General features: G+C 36.1%; 4 protein-coding genes across 5 annotated transcripts in view; all 4 read right to left on the bottom strand.

Moving 5' to 3' along the window:
• Window positions 1–521: 521 nt before the first annotated feature.
• LOC104804049 (NAC domain-containing protein 21/22-like) lies at window positions 522–3,792 on the bottom strand. The gene is made up of 3 exons (XM_010528199.2): window positions 3,433–3,792; window positions 1,873–2,129; window positions 522–1,321 (listed from the first exon to the last, which is right to left on the bottom strand). Exons 1-3 carry the CDS (start codon window positions 3,620–3,622, stop codon window positions 791–793), a joined length of 978 nt encoding a protein of 325 aa, XP_010526501.1. The 5' UTR covers window positions 3,623–3,792; the 3' UTR covers window positions 522–790.
• Window positions 3,793–10,760: 6,968 nt separating this feature from the next.
• Window positions 10,761–13,293, bottom strand: LOC104804045 (serine/threonine-protein kinase 19 homolog). 2 transcript variants are annotated; one of them, XM_010528195.1, is made up of 8 exons: window positions 13,059–13,293; window positions 12,887–12,960; window positions 12,488–12,568; window positions 11,983–12,075; window positions 11,683–11,802; window positions 11,451–11,568; window positions 11,315–11,370; window positions 10,761–11,192 (listed from the first exon to the last, which is right to left on the bottom strand). In XM_010528195.1, exons 1-8 carry the CDS (start codon window positions 13,168–13,170, stop codon window positions 11,001–11,003), a joined length of 846 nt encoding a protein of 281 aa, XP_010526497.1. In that variant the 5' UTR covers window positions 13,171–13,293; the 3' UTR covers window positions 10,761–11,000. The 2 variants fall into 2 exon arrangements, with proteins under 2 accessions (XP_010526497.1, XP_010526498.1); XM_010528196.1 differs by having other exon boundaries at window positions 11,315–11,392; window positions 11,497–11,568.
• A 95-nt stretch (window positions 13,294–13,388) lies between these two features.
• Window positions 13,389–14,813, bottom strand: LOC104804047 (H/ACA ribonucleoprotein complex subunit 3-like protein). The gene is made up of 4 exons (XM_010528197.1): window positions 14,708–14,813; window positions 14,456–14,531; window positions 13,728–13,770; window positions 13,389–13,644 (listed from the first exon to the last, which is right to left on the bottom strand). Exons 2-4 carry the CDS (start codon window positions 14,507–14,509, stop codon window positions 13,547–13,549), a joined length of 195 nt encoding a protein of 64 aa, XP_010526499.1. The 5' UTR covers window positions 14,510–14,531; window positions 14,708–14,813; the 3' UTR covers window positions 13,389–13,546.
• A 310-nt stretch (window positions 14,814–15,123) lies between these two features.
• The window catches only part of LOC104804044 (protein CHROMATIN REMODELING 8), a 5,320-nt gene continuing 2,983 nt past the window's right edge, over window positions 15,124–17,460 (bottom strand). Inside the window, exons 6-9 of the mRNA XM_010528194.1 lie at window positions 17,221–17,451; window positions 16,528–17,137; window positions 16,000–16,431; window positions 15,124–15,913 (exon numbers count right to left, since the gene is read on the bottom strand). Coding sequence (XP_010526496.1) covers window positions 15,305–15,913; window positions 16,000–16,431; window positions 16,528–17,137; window positions 17,221–17,451 — 1,882 coding nt within the window. The 3' untranslated portion in view covers window positions 15,124–15,304. The remainder of the gene's footprint in view (window positions 15,914–15,999; window positions 16,432–16,527; window positions 17,138–17,220; window positions 17,452–17,460) is intronic.

The following is a 17,460-nucleotide window of genomic DNA, read 5'->3' as shown; positions in this document are numbered from 1 at the left end:
ATTATATTCTTTGTACAATTGTATGCTCTTGGACTGAAGAGAAACGAAATGTACAAAGATTTCAGTTGTCCTAATAATATTTCTTTACCCGAATATCTTATTTTCAGGAAATTAAAATTGTGAATTTAGGAAATAAAATTGATCTCAGGAAATATAAGGTTACCAAAGAAGGAACTTTTGTGCAATTAAATAAAATTAAGATGGGCTTATTGGGTCTCTGAAATTGGGTCGATACGAGACGGCATATTGGTTCCGTGATGGGCCTTCTCGCTACTGAATCCAAGTGGAAGATGTTTAATCACTCAACAACCACACGCATTTGAGGCGCGTCGATGGCACGCTCCACAGGGGGGGATTAAAGATACGCTCATCTTCTTCCTCACTTTTGTTTACACACTCTCTCTCTCTCTCTATATATATATATATATATATATATATATATATGTACCACACACACACTCTCTCTCTCGAGACAAAACTTAAAATCTTAAATAAATGATTTTTAATACAGATACGCAAAATCGGACAAGTTAATGAGGAATCTTGGCAACCATATTTACAATAACCAACAACAAAGTTTTGAGGACAAATTTAAAAAGAAAAAAAAAACTAAGCAGCACACTAAATTAATTGTCACATATCCTAATTAAACATTATCCCCTGTATAGAATCCCCAAGAACTATACCCTCGACCCCAATAACCACGCGACTAGCATAAACAGGTGTGTGTGTGTGTGTGTGTGTATACATGTACATAACTATATATATGTTCTTTTTCGTGTTTGTTTATTCACCGGAAAGCAACCGTACTGTTGTCAATCTCATATCCCAACCCGTCATTAACCAGTTGAATATCCGACACCAAGCCATCAGACGACGATGATCCCATGCCCATGCCGGAGAACATGTTCTCATTGTCACAGCACTCTGTCGTCGGTGTGACATTTGTAACTCCACTGCCGCATAGCAAGTTTAATAAAGAACCGTGACTTGACGATGAGGGCAAATACCCCATTATCCGGTCCCAACCACATGGGATCTTCATCATTTGTTCATGACGATGATGAGAATGGTCGATGTTGCTTGAACTAGGGGACGATGATGATGATGGTCGATGGTGCCCCATTACCTGCTCCCACCCACATGGGATTTGATCATGAAGATTGTTACTCGATGGTGGGGATGGTCGTGGCAAGTGGGTGGAATTAGGGACATAACTCAGATCAGGAGGAGTGGAACTAATAATGCCAAACCCTGACTCGTCTTCTTGTACTTGAGATTCCTTGCACTTGTCGAAGACTCTGCACAAGGCCCAGTCTTCCTGTCCACATTCAGAAAACGATCGAGACAGAACATTAGTAACTGTTGTGTCCGCATCGATTGTTTCAATATTCTTATCATCCGTTTGTCATGTAATATTCATGATCATCCCGTGTCATGCATATATATATGCCTAACAAAAATTTGTAATTGATAGCAAACTTAACCTTATTATGGGAAAAATTTACTCTTATTATAAAACAATTAATAATTTTATTTAAAATTTTATAAACTTTATAGAGAAACTTTTTTTTAAAAAAATTTAACAAATTGGATCTGCAACCCCATTCATTTCAAAGTGGGTCTGACCCATGCACATGACATAACCACGTACATTATATTTAGCCTCACTCGTTTATGCAAAACTATCAACAGAAGTGAATTATTTCATATCAATTGTAGAAATGAAAGTGATTGATCAACAACGTGTTTATGTACAGTGATGCCGATATAATATATGGATATATATATATATATATATTAATGTAGCAATTATGCGATACGTGTGATGTGAACCGTAGAGGTAACTATTAATTAATTAGAAACTAATACCTTAGGGGGGCACTCAAGACGGAACTCGTGCATGATCCAAGTGGTCTTAATACCGTTGGGAGCTCTGTTCCTGTAGAATACAAGAGTCTTCCTCATCCCTACCGTCCGTCCTGTTCGTGGATCCACAACCATCCGATCTTTTCCCGTCGCTTTCCAATAACCAGAGATCGTGGCTCTGTTCGTGCGATATCCCGTTGCGTATTTCCTATCTCTAAAGCTGAAGAAATACCACTCTCTGGCGTTAAGCTTTGCCACATCTTCATGTAGTTTCCATGCAAGTACACCACAGAAAAAAAAAAGAACATGTATATAAGCAAAAGCCAAAGGAAGGGTTTGTTAGAAAGCAATTTAATTGGAGTAAAAATGTTTTCCATGGATTTAGTTGGATCGAAAGTACAATGAACCAATTTGAATATCGATATATATATATATATATATATATGGTTTTAGAAGCAATTATAATGTTAGTTGCAGATTGATGAGATCCCGATTTTCACTGAATTAGATACACTTTACCAAAGTACCGCGATTATATTACATAACAGATATATATGTCAAGCACAGACCTTCTGGACGAATATATATGAGATATTACATTTAGAAGAGAATATGATTTTCTTTATAAAGGAAAAAAAATGGTAAATAAAAATGAAGAGACTTTGTGATGCGGACCACGAACGACAAGACCTGGGAATTATTCCATTCACTAATTATCTTTCTGACTTTAGCAACGGAAATTAATCATTAATTTTTCAAACATTCCTCCTCTCATTTTCGCATTAATTTCTCCTTAATTTGGATGACAAGGTAATATATATGCGCACACACACGTATATATACGTACGCGCGGGCGCGTGTGTGTGCATGCAATGATTTTTTAGTTTTTTTGGGGTAATAATCGTAATTTATTGGACTTGAATGTAAAAGGTTTCTTGTGCAAGTAAAGTTGCTTGCAAGATGGGGCAAAAAGGGTCTTCGTGTTTACACACAAACCCATCTTCTTCTCTTTTTTTTTTTTAATAAATAAAATTAAAAAATGCAACTAATTAACGAACTATGTTTCTTTCAATCTCTTAACAAACAAAGTCACCCAAAAGTCAAAATTATTCCAAAGAAAAAACGGAAAAAGGGATTGCATGATATTCCCCCATCAATCAATGTCTAGCATGATGATGATGATAAGACCTTTTTAACATGTTCGGTATATATGTACGTATGGTGTGGAATAAGATAAATAAATTTTCCAAAAAAAAAAATGATTTCTTAACGTTATAACTTTGACTGTCACTCATGAATAATTAATTTATTGGATATATAATTTATATACGTTCATGTCATCGGGTATATATGTCTAATTACTTAACTAAGGACTTTGATTTGAAAAATAATTGTTTAGCATTCATGCATATACGACCTTTACATATAGATTATACAGAGAGAGAGAGAGAGAGAGAGAGAGAGAGAGAGAGAGAGAGAGAGAGAGTCCGGAGCCAGCATCGAAAGAAAGTTGAAGGAATATACGCATGCATATTCATAAATACGTTCTGAAATTGAAATTACCTGGAAGCTGCCATGGCTCACAAGTATGCAAGTCAATTTCCACAAGATCAGTATCATCGTCGTCATGACCATCATCACCATCATCACAATGATTAATTTTATTGTGAAGATAATGGCAGACCAGCTCTTCGTCGCTCGGATGGAATCTGAATCCCGGTGGCAGTTTTGCTCCGATATCTTTCAAACCCATGATATTTACAAATCTCTCTTTTCGATTATTTTATTCGCCGAAAAACATATAGAATAATAAATTTTTTGTATCTATGTATGCTTGTAAATTTCTAGGAGAATATCGTAGAGGGCATTAAAATTTCTAGAGAGAGAGACGGCGTTTGTGTGTGTGTGTGTGTATATATGTGTGGGTGGGTGGGTGTAGTTAGGGAAATAAGCGTATATATACATGATTAATATGGTGATATATATATATATATGTATATATAGAATAATGCATGCATGTAGCGCCTTGGAAGATGATAAGTTAGAATTTCTAACAATGTTATATCATTGGGACAATTGGTGGGGTCGGGGCCATGCTTGTGTAATATAAATAGTTTATGTAAAGTGGGAAGTTTCGAGAAAAACCAAAGCTGCAAGATATGTCTCATGGGACAATATATATATTATATTCTTTTTTTTTCTACTCCATTTTAATCAAGTTATTTGTTTTTCTTTATTAAATAAATCGTCCCATCAGCTAAATTTACATAAAATTATGTTTAACCTAAGTACAAAACATTTAATTGAATATTCAACCCTTTTATTTCATAGTTTCAATACATTGTTTAAAAATTCATTTCTCAAGCAACCTACTCTAACACACAAAAAGGATACATCGGTACCAACCCCTTATGTATATATAATTGAAATGCATGGTTAGTTAATTTGTTAATTATTTTGTAATTTTAATGTGTTTCTAAGACCACAAAAGCTAATATTATAACTAATCAAGTCAGTTTTGAATTTATTAAAAAAAAGTTATTTTATTTTATCTTTAAATTGAATCAGAAATCTAACTAAAATATCATGGTTTTGATTTTTTATTCCAAATTAAAATTAATAAATTCACATCCAAATCATCCATGTGTGTATATCATATACTATATCAGAAAGAAAGTTTTTTTATAATTGATTTTACTGTAGTGCATCTATATTTGAGGATTTATATATTTGTTAGATACTATTAAAGGTTATATAACGTATAGGTTTAGTAATAATTTCAGTATAAAATGAAATTGCCGATATAATAACTTCTAAGATGATTTAAGTCCGGAATATTGGTCAGAGATGCTTCTTACTCTTTCCTAGAAATTAAGTGCAATTTAACATTAAAATAAAAAGAAAGGCAATATACATCGATCCATTATTCAATATATTATTATATTTGATTGCTTTGGTTGGTTTACATCATAACATAAATTAACAAAAACAAATGGACCTTATATGACAATAACTATGGTTGATATTATTATATTTGATTTCAGTTTTTACTATTTAAATTTAAATAAATACACTGATTAGTACTATTACAAAAACACGAAACTTTTTTTTTTATAATCCGGAAGTTCACCGGACCTTTGGCCCGACTACATCTCCCAGAGGACCGGGGAAGTCCAGGTGAATACCCCTCCCCATGCTTGGATTTGAACCCAAGGTGAGAGCATGTTTTGCATGTTATCTGACCACTACGTCACCCAAACTTGGGTAAAAACACGCAACTTTTAAAACTCATACGAAAAATATATCAATTTATCGAATAATTTCAATTTCTTGTACACAAATATTAATTCAATAAGTCATATTAGAGTGTATATATATATATATGTATATTTTTATAATATTTTAATAAAACAATACATTTATATGAATTTTCCCTATTTTTTCTATTCAACTTCAGTTACCAACTTTAACAGTTTTTTCTTGTAATTTTTTTTTTATTAAATTTCAAAAGTCTGACTGTTGTCGTCGACTCGTCGCATTCCCGTTGAACTTTCCTCGTATATAAAAAAATATAATAAACCAATGCATTGCATCTCTATGCAAGCAGTTATAACAATGGCTAAAAACTTCCTATCTTCATGACGTCAAGTTAAAGTTAAATCGCCAAATTTGTAAAAAATGAGGGAAAAAAAACAATTTTTTTTTTACGAAATTTACTAAAAACGTAGAACATAAATATAAACCATATATCCATCTCATGAAAACAACGATACGAAGAAAAGGGTCCATCAATGATGGAAGGACGTGAATGAAACCGAAGATACAGTGAAAATTTTGTTGATGTTTCTGATATTTTTGAAATTTTTTTCAGAGACTTCCATAATAATTGACATCCGGACAACATGTTTCCCATGTGAGGTTATAATTATTATTATTATTCTTATTATTCCAAGATATAGAAACACTATGCGTGTGTTAGCATACACTACACACATATGACGTGTATATACACACACACACAAAGACGCCACGGCAAATTAAACTCCGCTCGAGGATGTGACATTCGGAATCAAATCATTGCTAAATTAATTGTTATACATATATATATTATATTATAAACCTAAAATGTTCATATGATACCGCCACAACTACATTTATCAAGCCAAATACAAAAGCAATAGGTTCATTGCGTTTGGATATCAATAATTATATTCTTTAATCGATTCATCTCATGTGGTATGAATTTTTTTTCCCGGTTTTTAATTGAAATGAATTTTAGCAGTGAGGGTTTCTTTTTGCGGCGGAACACATCCAGAAATGAATTTATTTTATTCATAAAATAAAATTTATTGGAAATAGCAAAGCCTAGCTAGGCTTGAGGCTTAGCATAGCGATATATATATATTGATCTTTTTTCGTATATGTATATGTATATGTATATGTATATGTATATGTATATGTATATGTATACATGTGATTGGGAAACAAAATGATGAGTTGGATCTGTAATAATGAATCTTGATGATCCTACATCACTGTCTTACAGTTATATCTCATTCTGACATTTAAAATAGTGATTGTTAATAATTAGACAATTATTGAAATGTTGTTTCATGACATTACCAAACTTATTCGATATCTGTCTAAAAGGGACAATATATATAGGTGCTTAAAGGATAGGAATTGCTGTGAATTTCAATTTCAATTTCTTTTATGGGTTATAAATTAATTATATTTTCTTTTCATTTGATAGTCGTAAAATTTTTAATACCTTCGCCGATGGATGAGGATAGAAACCGGATTTATCTGCTGGTATATGAATTCCTTAATAAAGCAATCAAGATCCGCGAATATTTTCCAGCATCAAATCAAAATCCAATTACCTAACATCATTCGTTGTTTTAATAAACCATTGCTGGCAAAAGAAAGGACAAATCTCTGAAATAATTAAAATAAAATAATTAAATATGCATATATAGTGTGCGTGTGCATATATATATATATATATTGTTTTACTATAGTATACGAGAGTGGAACTTTCTTTTTTGAGTTATAGTTATTTTTTCATCTTGATTCAATCCTGATTTTTCTTCATTGTTTCAGAAAAATCATAGGTTATGTTCATTTCTTTTTTCCTTTTCTTCTTCTTTACATTTTGTTTGGTTTCTAATTCACTTTCTCTTTTTCCTAGTTTGTTTTTTTTTTTCATTTAATTGTTGATTTATAAATTTTTACTAATTTTATCTGATAATTAATTCATTCAATTTTTGAATCGATATCCTTCCAATTGTCCCCTTTGAGTGACCATATTAAAAAATCTTATATATAATTTTATAACCATTAATATTTCTTTTTATAATTTTTAATCTAATTAACATATAATCATAAATCATTTTATTATAAATTTCAAAATATTTTTAAATATTTAATAATTTTCTAAAAATACTAATTAATAGATAAATTTTAAATTATATGAGAAATTGTAAAATGAAAGTAAATAAAAAAGTTATATTATTTATCATAATAAAATTAAAAAAAAATGAAAATACATCCATCATTACACTAACTAAAATTATTCCTAAAATACTTTCTAATATTTTTAGAAAAAAAAAGGTCCAGGTTCAACAAAATATTTATTTGACTGCAGCATCTACAAGTGAAGATGAGTTATATAATTTGGAAAAAAGTTCAAGACCACACTCGCGTGACACGTGTTCCCAGGGCGTTACGTAAATAAGTTGGCGTGTTTCACGTAGAATGACGCGAAAACAATTGACCAATTTTATGACGAGAGTATATATATCGCGTTCACTATAAAGTTTTTTATGGATATTTTCACATATTTCTTTTTAAGTATAATTTGATGGTGCAAATCAATAATACAATATCATAATATTAATCAGGGTTATATATATATATATATATAATATTGAAAATTTCGATATCAAGATAAATACCAATGATATCAATGTACTTTTTTTTTATAATCAGGATGGTTCCCGGGCCTTCGAACCGACTACATTCACCCTAGGTCCGAGACCAGCCTTTGTATATGGACCATTTTGATCTAGAAATTACATCCCTCCCCACCAGTGGAATCGAACCCATGATCTCGAGGATGATTTTGTCATCTCTCAACCACTGGACCACCAACTGTTAGGTTGTATTCTTCGAAGATATCAATGTACTCTTCGAAGAGTGAACACTTGTAATGAAAGAGGCCAGACTGAAATTCGGCAAGAATCATGCAACCCTTAGAATAATATGATTTTCATAATTAAGATTTTTTTTTTCGATATTGTGAAGCACTTCGAGATGAAAATAAAATGATGACGTGAAGTCTTTGAAATTAAAAGCCATCGTGATATTTTCGTACAGTGCATGTGTAAACAAATACAATGACGAAGACGAAAAATGTTGAGGATAGGCCAACAGGCCCGAGCTGATGAAGACGAAATGCTGACGCTGGACTATGACAGGGCACCACGTGTCGCTCTCCCTTGATCCACGCCTCTATTTTTTCTTCTTTTAAAATTTCTCTTTTATTCTTGATCGAATTTCAATTTGACGTATTAACCATCATTACATATCTATTATCTTTGAAATGATAGAATTGATATATATATATATATATATAAATCGAGCCGTTGTTATTTCTTTAAATGAAGCAATACATGTGCGTGTGTGTATCTGCATGTATTGATGTGTATATATATGTATATATATATATATATATTGTTAGTGCTTTCATATTTGTTTATTACAGAACTAAATTCCGGAAAACATAATTCATATACAAATGCGCGCCACCATTTCGACCGGATAGGTATAGAAATTGAATTAATTATTCGATATATATAATTTATTAGGTATAGAACAATATATAACTATAGATTTAATAATAAAACTAATTCGAACACCACGAAAGAGGAAATGTCACTCTTTCAACGGAGATAGAATTGATGATTCACGAGACAACCACATGATATTTAATTAAGACTTTATGTCAATTTCTTTGGATAATTTTTTTTTTAAAAATAAAAATAGTAGACGAAATAAATGTATATGTAACACGCAACAAAAGATTCGGATTGATGACTTAGAGACGTGGGAAATTGTTATCTACAAGTAATAAGAATCTCTCTCATACATAGCCTCGATTGTGATCGGCGATTTCTTATAACGCATAGACCCCTATCATCAATTATTATTCTAATAATTATTTATCACTGGCTAGTTTTCTTCATATATATATATATATATATATAGATAGTACTGATATAATATAATTAATTAAGAAAATAAATTGTAAATTTATATATAGACGGGAATAATTTTAGTGCAGTTAGGGAAGAGGAGTGTAAAACCGGTATGATTTCATCACAACGATATAAAATTAATATTATTGTACTTATCCGTTGAAGAAAGGAAAAAAAATAGTTTTTTGAGTTTCTATATACATGCATGTATATACACATGTGTACATTATGTATAAGCAAACATCTAAAACAAAATTTACATTCGGTAACCATAGATAGATCTTAGGACGTTCCTCCTCAATGTATGAATATATATGCATTTATAAAAAAACAATATGGTATATATATATATATATATATATATATATATATATATATATATATATATTCGTATACTTAGGACGTCGTATACGTGAAGGGTTAGCAGCTGAAAAAAATACAAGTCGAAGTATCCATGCAAATGGGATAACAATGATATGTTTATCGATTTTTTGATAAAAATACATACAATATTTTAATAGGACGCGAAATGTTGAGTCGATATCCTCTGGAGTTTGGTGTAGATCGCATGTTCCACAATTTTATATCATGGTCAGAATAAAGTGAGACATCGTATTTTTATAAAATCAACAAATTGGATCTTTCTTTTCCCTCTCCACAAAAAGCAGCTTTTTTGAATATTATTACCCTTTTCTAAAAAAGATATACATATGATATAAAAAAAACCCACAAAGATAAGATAAAAAACGAAAAGGTTTGGTTCATTATTTCATTTTTTTATTAAACAATAAAAAGTACAAAACATAAAAGTTGGGTAACGGTAGTTAACTAATAATAACGGAAAATTCGAATAATTTTGTCTGAAAATTTCATCTCTATTCTCTACCAACAATATTACCAGTATCGATAATCTCCAGTTTGTACATGCATGATGCATGTACATTTATATATATATACACACACACACAACAGTACTTGATCAGACAATAGGAGGCTGAAGAATTGCGTGCCGGATAAAGTTTCGAGCTTATGATTTTTGATGGTCCATTTACATATATGCATATGTGAGTCATACATACATACAAACAAATGTATATGTATTGGTGTGTTTGTGTAATAATGGCTACATGCGCATGAACGGCATGATAACATATACATGATTCGTACAGCATATATTGGCCTATGATGTATAAGGGGCATTACTAACAGTTGAAAAATCTATAAACAATACGCCAAGTAACGAGAAAAGAAGAAAAAGATAAGAAAAAGGAAAAGGAAACATCAAATCCAAAGTTTGTCTTTTTGAAAGACGCTCGACCCTCATTGGGGTCCCCCGAAGATTCTTTGTTGTTTTTGTTTTTGTATTTCATTAATTAAAAAGCCGTTTTTTTACATTGAACATTACCTGGTTACTTTTTTTTATTTTTTAAATTCGGGTGTTTTCAATGAAGATCTTTTCATGTGTTTTTGAGATTAAAAAATCGTTTGAGCATGTCGGTATAAAATATGGTATGATCTGCGACCCAAATGCTTAATGTAATAAACTGAAATAAATGATATATCATCCTCTCCAATCAGTTACTAATCCGGGAGTGTTTTCACTCACTAGACCAACCATGAAATTCCCTTACATAGCTTATACAAATCTGAACTATATATTAAACCTCAAGAACATGAAAGAGATATCGGCATCTACATTGATTGCTTTCACTCAGTTCCCCAATACGAGGTTGTTCTTAAGAGAGTTTCAGAAATAAATAACCAAACTGACATGGATGGATGTATCTATCCATCATTTCTTGAAGATTGCCCATCGGAACACAAAACACACACACTCTCTGTTGCAACTAGGTGGCTTCTCTTTCGGGCCTGTTAGTCCCTCGAAACACGAACCACCAACCCAGAAGTTGTCTGAATGGTTTTCAGGTGGCCGGAGCCGATGAGATCACGCAAGTGAAATCTCATGTCCAGAGGAGACCACCGAAGCTGCTTCTTCTCAAGCTCGGACAAGAACATTTCTTTGTGTTTCTTGCGTTTTAGTATCGAAAGGAGTTCTTTCCTACCCTGCTCAGAAGAATTTAACCCCCCCAAAAAAAATATCGCCCAGAATAAAAGCCGGGATGAGAACTCCTGATAGAACAAAACGAAATCAAAACGCTTTAATGCTTAGTTATGCTGTTGCATACCTGAGACAGACCCTTCAGCAGTCGACCGATACTAGGAATGGCAAACCAATACATATCTGGATCAATAAGTTGGCGTGTCTGAGTACAAAGTGATGTTTTAGAATTAGAAAAGAGGCAACAGACAAGGGGGGATTACTAGAAAGACCGGGAGCAGATTTATAGGGCATTCTCTCTTGACTTACAAGAAGGCCGGCATTAATTAAAAGAGTGATGTGCTCTTCCTTCACCCTCCCGCCCAACGACAACAGTGAGAACTGCGGTGATTTGCAGTGAGCTTGTGAGATATATAGGCAATGACATCCAACCATTGAAACGGACACTGAAACAGAAATAAGACATGTGTCGTGCAGTGCGATAAATTCACTTACGAGCTCATGATGCCCAATGCTAGGTTCCAGTTTCGAATCAAGAACGTGCATTTTAAACCACTCGAAAACTTCAATACCATTTTGCTTCTTCTCTTCCATTCTCTTCACAATATGATCAACCTAACATAGATTTTGGACCGGATGAAAAATGGTCAGAAGGATGATTGTCCCTCTCGATAAGGGAAAATCAAGCTGTCTACAAAAATCAATCTAGATCGCCTACAGTTGGCGGGAACAAAATTTTCAAATGTAAAATACAACCACGACACACGAGCCTTTGAAATGCAGCAAAGGACCAACCTGGTTAAGATAGTCATCCAAGAACATTATTGCATGATCATCTTGTCCAGTGTTCAGTTTGAAAATACGTACAACTTTCTCCCTCCGCAAAGACTGCACCAGATCGAAACTGATTAATGTAAAGAACTCTACAAAAGCACAATGCACAAGACTAGAGATGGCAAATCACAATTCACAAGTAACCTAAAAAGCTGACTGTCAAAGATTGCGAAACATGAGCTCGGACACCAACAGCTATAGCACTGATATATATACTTCACCTTACTTGGGCATTCTTGTAACCAGAAGAAATCATAATACGACATATACAGGAAATTACAAGAGAGACACCAATTCTAAACTCGAAAAGTCAAGGCCTTTCAGTCATACGGTTCCAATTCTCAAAAAAAAAAAAACAATCATCTAATAATGAAAATGCAGAAACAGAAACCCATTTTACAATACTTCCTTGCAGAGGAGAAGAACAAAGTATCTCAAACAGAACTTGATTGACAAGAAAGCGTACCTCTAATTCTCTGTCGACTTGGGTTCTATCGTTGACGCTACTATATAACTGCGATTGTAATATGAATGGTTGGATTGAAGCCTGACACAGAGACAAGATACAGACAACGATCAGAGGAAACAAGCACGCAGACAACCGACAGAAAACTATAAAAGCACTTCAATAAGCGCTCCCAAACAACATGGAAATGGATAATTCGAAAAAGAACAAAACAGGAAAACCATCGAGCTATAAAATGTCTTCACTGAAATCCGCGAAGACCCAGTAATCAAATCCTCCAAGTTTAAAAAGAAATAACCCAAAATTGCACAATTCCAGATTCAAGGATATCCGATTTCAAGTGAAACCCATCGAATGAAGCGCAGTCCACGGGGGAAAACAAAAGTCAGTTGACCGAACCTGATTCATCCGAGGGAACTGAGCTCGCATCATCCGCAAAGCCACCGAAGTGTCGCTAAAAGTGAGATTATTCTCTGCAGAAAAATTACAGATTTACAGGAAACATAACGATTAGCGACAGCGTCCGAAGAGAAAGGGAGAGAAGTGGAGAACAAGAGGCGAAACAACTCACCGAGAGGGAGACACTGATCTTCAGTTTCCGCATGACTAGAATTCCCCGTTTCTCCTTCGTCATCTCGCCGGCGCTTTTTCCGGGAGGAGGATCCTACATCCGGGTTCTTCATCCTGTTCCTCGTAGATTCAGAAATTTAAAAGAAAAAATAGTAATGATGTGAAGTGGAGGGGCAAAGTTAATAAGGGCCTTTGCGACCAACAGACCAGACCGGAGGCCCGTTTCATGTGTGTAGAAATATGGGCTGACAATAATGGAGCGAAATCACTGCTCTTTAGCTAATCAAAGTTTGCATCGGAAAATATACAAATTTCATGTCAAGAACCAATCAATAAAACTGGTACGGTTGATTAAATTGCTCGTAATAATTAATCACTGTCGAAGAACAGAACCAGATATGATTCGGAAGCTAAACAATACATCAAAGACGTGTGCTTTCACTTCACAGCCTTGGCATCGACAAGCTAAAACCAAAACGGTCGCTGCTTTCAGTACTTGGGAGCTGGTTTCTGGATCGGCAACAGACCAAAGCGCTTCTTCAGCAACACTCTCTGCCTCGAGTATTTGTCGTCCGGCGAGAATCGGGCTGCGGCCACAGAGAACGAGAGTAGGAATAAGATAGAGTAAAGCATGACTATTCATAGGTGCGGGAAGGCTAAAGAGGCTCACCTGGATGAGCAGACTGGGTGGCGAGCCCCAGAGGAGATTCCTTCTGCACGATGAAAATGATTGACGTTTTCAGTGTAAAGCAGTGAAAGGAAATTGTAGACGCTAAGAACACCACAAGAATCAGCACAGAAGCAAAACAGAGCAAATACATTCTGCATGATGAACCCCAAGTATGTCTACTTCCGCAGAACAACTGCGGTACAAGATGATAGCTAGAATCCATTTCCTCCTCGACTAGAACGGTGGAACTAGAACCTCCATTACTCTAATAGATTCCTTAGAGAAAACTACCAAAAAATGCGATGATATGTAATATGCAAAAAACAGGTGTTTCAGAGTCAAAACGAACCCGAACGTTACCCGACAAGACGATTCACAAAATTTCACTTTTACCACGTATAGTGTTCCCTGAATTGTGCATCTTTGACAAGAAACAGATAGGACGGTGCATTTCTAATTGGGTCGTCTTATCAAGACCCTGAGAAGATTGGGCAATTTACCTTCCGCAAAATATTGTTTTTCTCGTGTAAATAGTACTGATTTTGGGGAAGTCAAACTATGAATTTATCATCTCTAGTTATATATAGCAATTCAGGAAAAAAGATCACATGGACTTTGTTGCCGTGTCTGTAACTTCAAACGAGGCAGAGATTCGAGTAAAGCATAAACGAGAAACAACTCATACTAGAGAGGCGTGGGCGACAAAGAGAGAGAACAGCAGCAAGTACCTTGGTGGTGTACACTTTGTCACCCTTTTCGTTGATGTAAAACTGAAGATACATCGTGAATGTAAACGGATTATACCTGCGGAAGTGAAAACATTAGAATCGACAAGAACCCGATGCCTTGTCAGGGAAAAAAAACATTGAGCTGGAAAATCCATTGAAGACGATAGAACGCAATGTTTAACAGATGATCTCAAAACAAAAGAAAAAAAGTGAAACGGAAACGGATTAGAATTCCGATACCAAAAATCATACCTAAGAGATCTTCAGCTCCTGATTAGGGTTTTCCTGGAACAGAATTTGGGGGCGGCAAACATCAGCGTATTTAAAGGCCATAAAATTGGGCTGAAACAAACCACAAAAAAGCCCAAATAGGCCCATCATGAAGCCCAAAACCGAGGGGGTAATTTAGTCATTGTAGTGTACTTTCTCCGTCTCTCACCGTCACCGGCTCACCGGTCGCCACCGCCCTTTCGATTGGCGCTTCATCTTCTCTTCGCGCTTTACCTCAGCTTAGGTGGCAGAAATCGCAGCAATCTGAAGGAAAGCCAAAGACTTTGGCTAGAAGAATCTTCCTCCGACCAAGTCGAATTCGAACAGAACATCATCAGGAAGGGCCTTTGACAGATATCTATACACGAAAGCGTACCGATTATATGTGGGAATGATACTGTCCTGTTGCCATTTAATCTTCTCATTGTCTACGGATGGATGCAATGCAATTCCAAGACTTTGTTGCTCTTCTTTGGGAATTAAACATAATACGAATCGAAGCTTTCTTTGAAAAAAAATTACACTTCATACGGACACATGAAACCTACAACAACTACAAGGGTGAGAAAGCGACTCAACTCAGTCTTTGTACTCAGGTTTGAGGACCCAAAACGAACCGTTTCGGTCCCTCTGGAGCGTAGCTATTTCCTTCAAGAGGTTCTTGAACAGTGGCATGTCCGTTGGTGGCACTCTGTCCTTGAAACGCTCAACAATGCTCGCTGAGTCCGTCCTTCCCCCTCTTTCCTGCAAAAAGCTGCATATCTGCCGTATCAGAACCTCTGGCTGCAACCCCGACGGCTCACGGGACGACCTGAGTGATGACCGTGGCTCAAGCCCCGCACCAATGGCTTGTTCCCGGCTTCCCCGGATCCTGGCCAGCAGTTCTGCAGAAGACGGAGCTTTCCCCGAAGGCAGGCCTGCACCGATTCCGTTCTTGCCGGCCGATGGTGCGTCATCGGCAGTAGCAGAATGGGCCACCCGTCCGAATCTCGTCCGGACAGACGAAGGGGCACCCGCACAACCAGATCTTCCCGTCCATGTCGGCACAGAGATGCTTTCCCGACTACGGAGCATCCGTGACTGACGCAGTGCCTCTGCCGCTCTCTGTGCGACCTCCGATGCTTTCTGTTCCATCCTCATCTTCTCTTCGTCGTCTGCATTCACGATTGCGTCATGATTCACCACACTCTGCACAAGAAAATGACCGTTACCTCTAAGAATTTACAGTTGTATCTCTTCGAAAAAAGGCAAGAAGGTACACGAGCTTCACTTACATGTATTCCATGAGTATCGAATAGACTCTTTAAGATATTTGTCTCCTCGTCATCCGTGGCTTTGTCACCTTTATCTCTAGTTTCCATCTCTTTATTGCCTGAGGATCCTTCTTCGGGGGAATTTTCCTCCGCCTTGCTTTGCTTATCTGTTTGAGCTCCTACGATATTTATCTCTCCAGAGAGCTGGCCGAAAATGTTAGAGGTTTCAGTTGAGCCGCCATTGCTGTCACCATCGTCATTCAAGGAAAAGAGATCTTTCATGTCCCGGGCTTTAAAGAATCTTCTCTGTTGCGGATTCTTCAGGATCTTATTGGTGAGGAAGTGCTTGTAAATCTGTCGATGGTATACCTTCTCCTCTATCGTCCCTCGTGTGATCAATCTGTAAACAGTAACATCCTTCTTCTGGCCTATACGCCATGCACGTTCCCTAGCCTGTCCTCACACAACACAAGCAGATAACCGATTAGCTTTTTAGCTTCATATTCAAAGAAACTCCATTTCTGATATTCAAATCCATGCCAAAACTACCTGCATATCATTGGAAGGGTTCCAATCCGGATCGAAGATGATGACCCGGTTCGCACCAGTCAGGTTCGTCCCCAGCCCTCCCACCTTTGTAGTCAGAATGAAGACGAACACATCATCGGAGTTATTGAACTCATCGATCATTGCCATCCTCTGTTTAACTGGTGTAAGCCCGTCCATCCTCCTATAACTGTATCCACTTCCAGCCAAAATGCTCTCGAGAATGTCGAGCATCTGCTGCGTCTGTGAAAACAATAGCACGCGATGACCCTGCTCTCTCCACACCTTAAGCACTTCTGCAACAACTTTCATCTTCCCGCTTCGTTCCGGGTTTCCGTAATCCGGGTTCTGATGAGAATGCTCTCTTTCGAGTAGATCCGGGTGATTGCATATTTTACGCATCACATCGATCCCGTACAGAGAATTCTTATTGCCATCCAGAATCTGTTCCACCTCGGTGCTCGCGAGGAACGCTCTGTAGACAGATCGCTGCTCCGCGGTGAGGCTGCAGAAGAGGACATGTTCAGTCTTCTTTGGAAGGTGAGCATTCACATCAGCCTTCATGCGTCGGAGTAAGTAGGGCATGATCAAATCACGAAGAACAACAGCACATCTGCACATTGTCAAGAATCGTTAGAACATAGAAATGTTAAAACGGCTAACTAGTAGTGACTCAAAGATGGATCAGGTCTTCACCGATAGGCCGTCGATACTTGCAAAGGAGAAGCATTTGCGTAACCGCCAACGGTTATGGGTACCGCAAACTCTGCCTCGAATACAGGCAAAACCCCGAGCTTCCCTGGGAAAACAAAATCAAATAACGACCAGAGTTCCGTCAGCTTATTCTGAATCGGTGCACCAGTCATGATTATCCGGTGGACGGTCTGTAGTTGTTTGCACACCAGAGTGATCTCGGCATTCGGATTCCTGATACGG

Source organism: Tarenaya hassleriana, unplaced genomic scaffold (genome assembly GCF_000463585.1).
Source record: "Tarenaya hassleriana unplaced genomic scaffold, ASM46358v1 Cleome9, whole genome shotgun sequence".
Lineage (NCBI taxonomy): Eukaryota > Viridiplantae > Streptophyta > Magnoliopsida > Brassicales > Cleomaceae > Tarenaya > Tarenaya hassleriana.
Note: the sequence above shows the minus strand (reverse complement) of the source record. Positions and strands in the feature narration are given on the sequence as shown.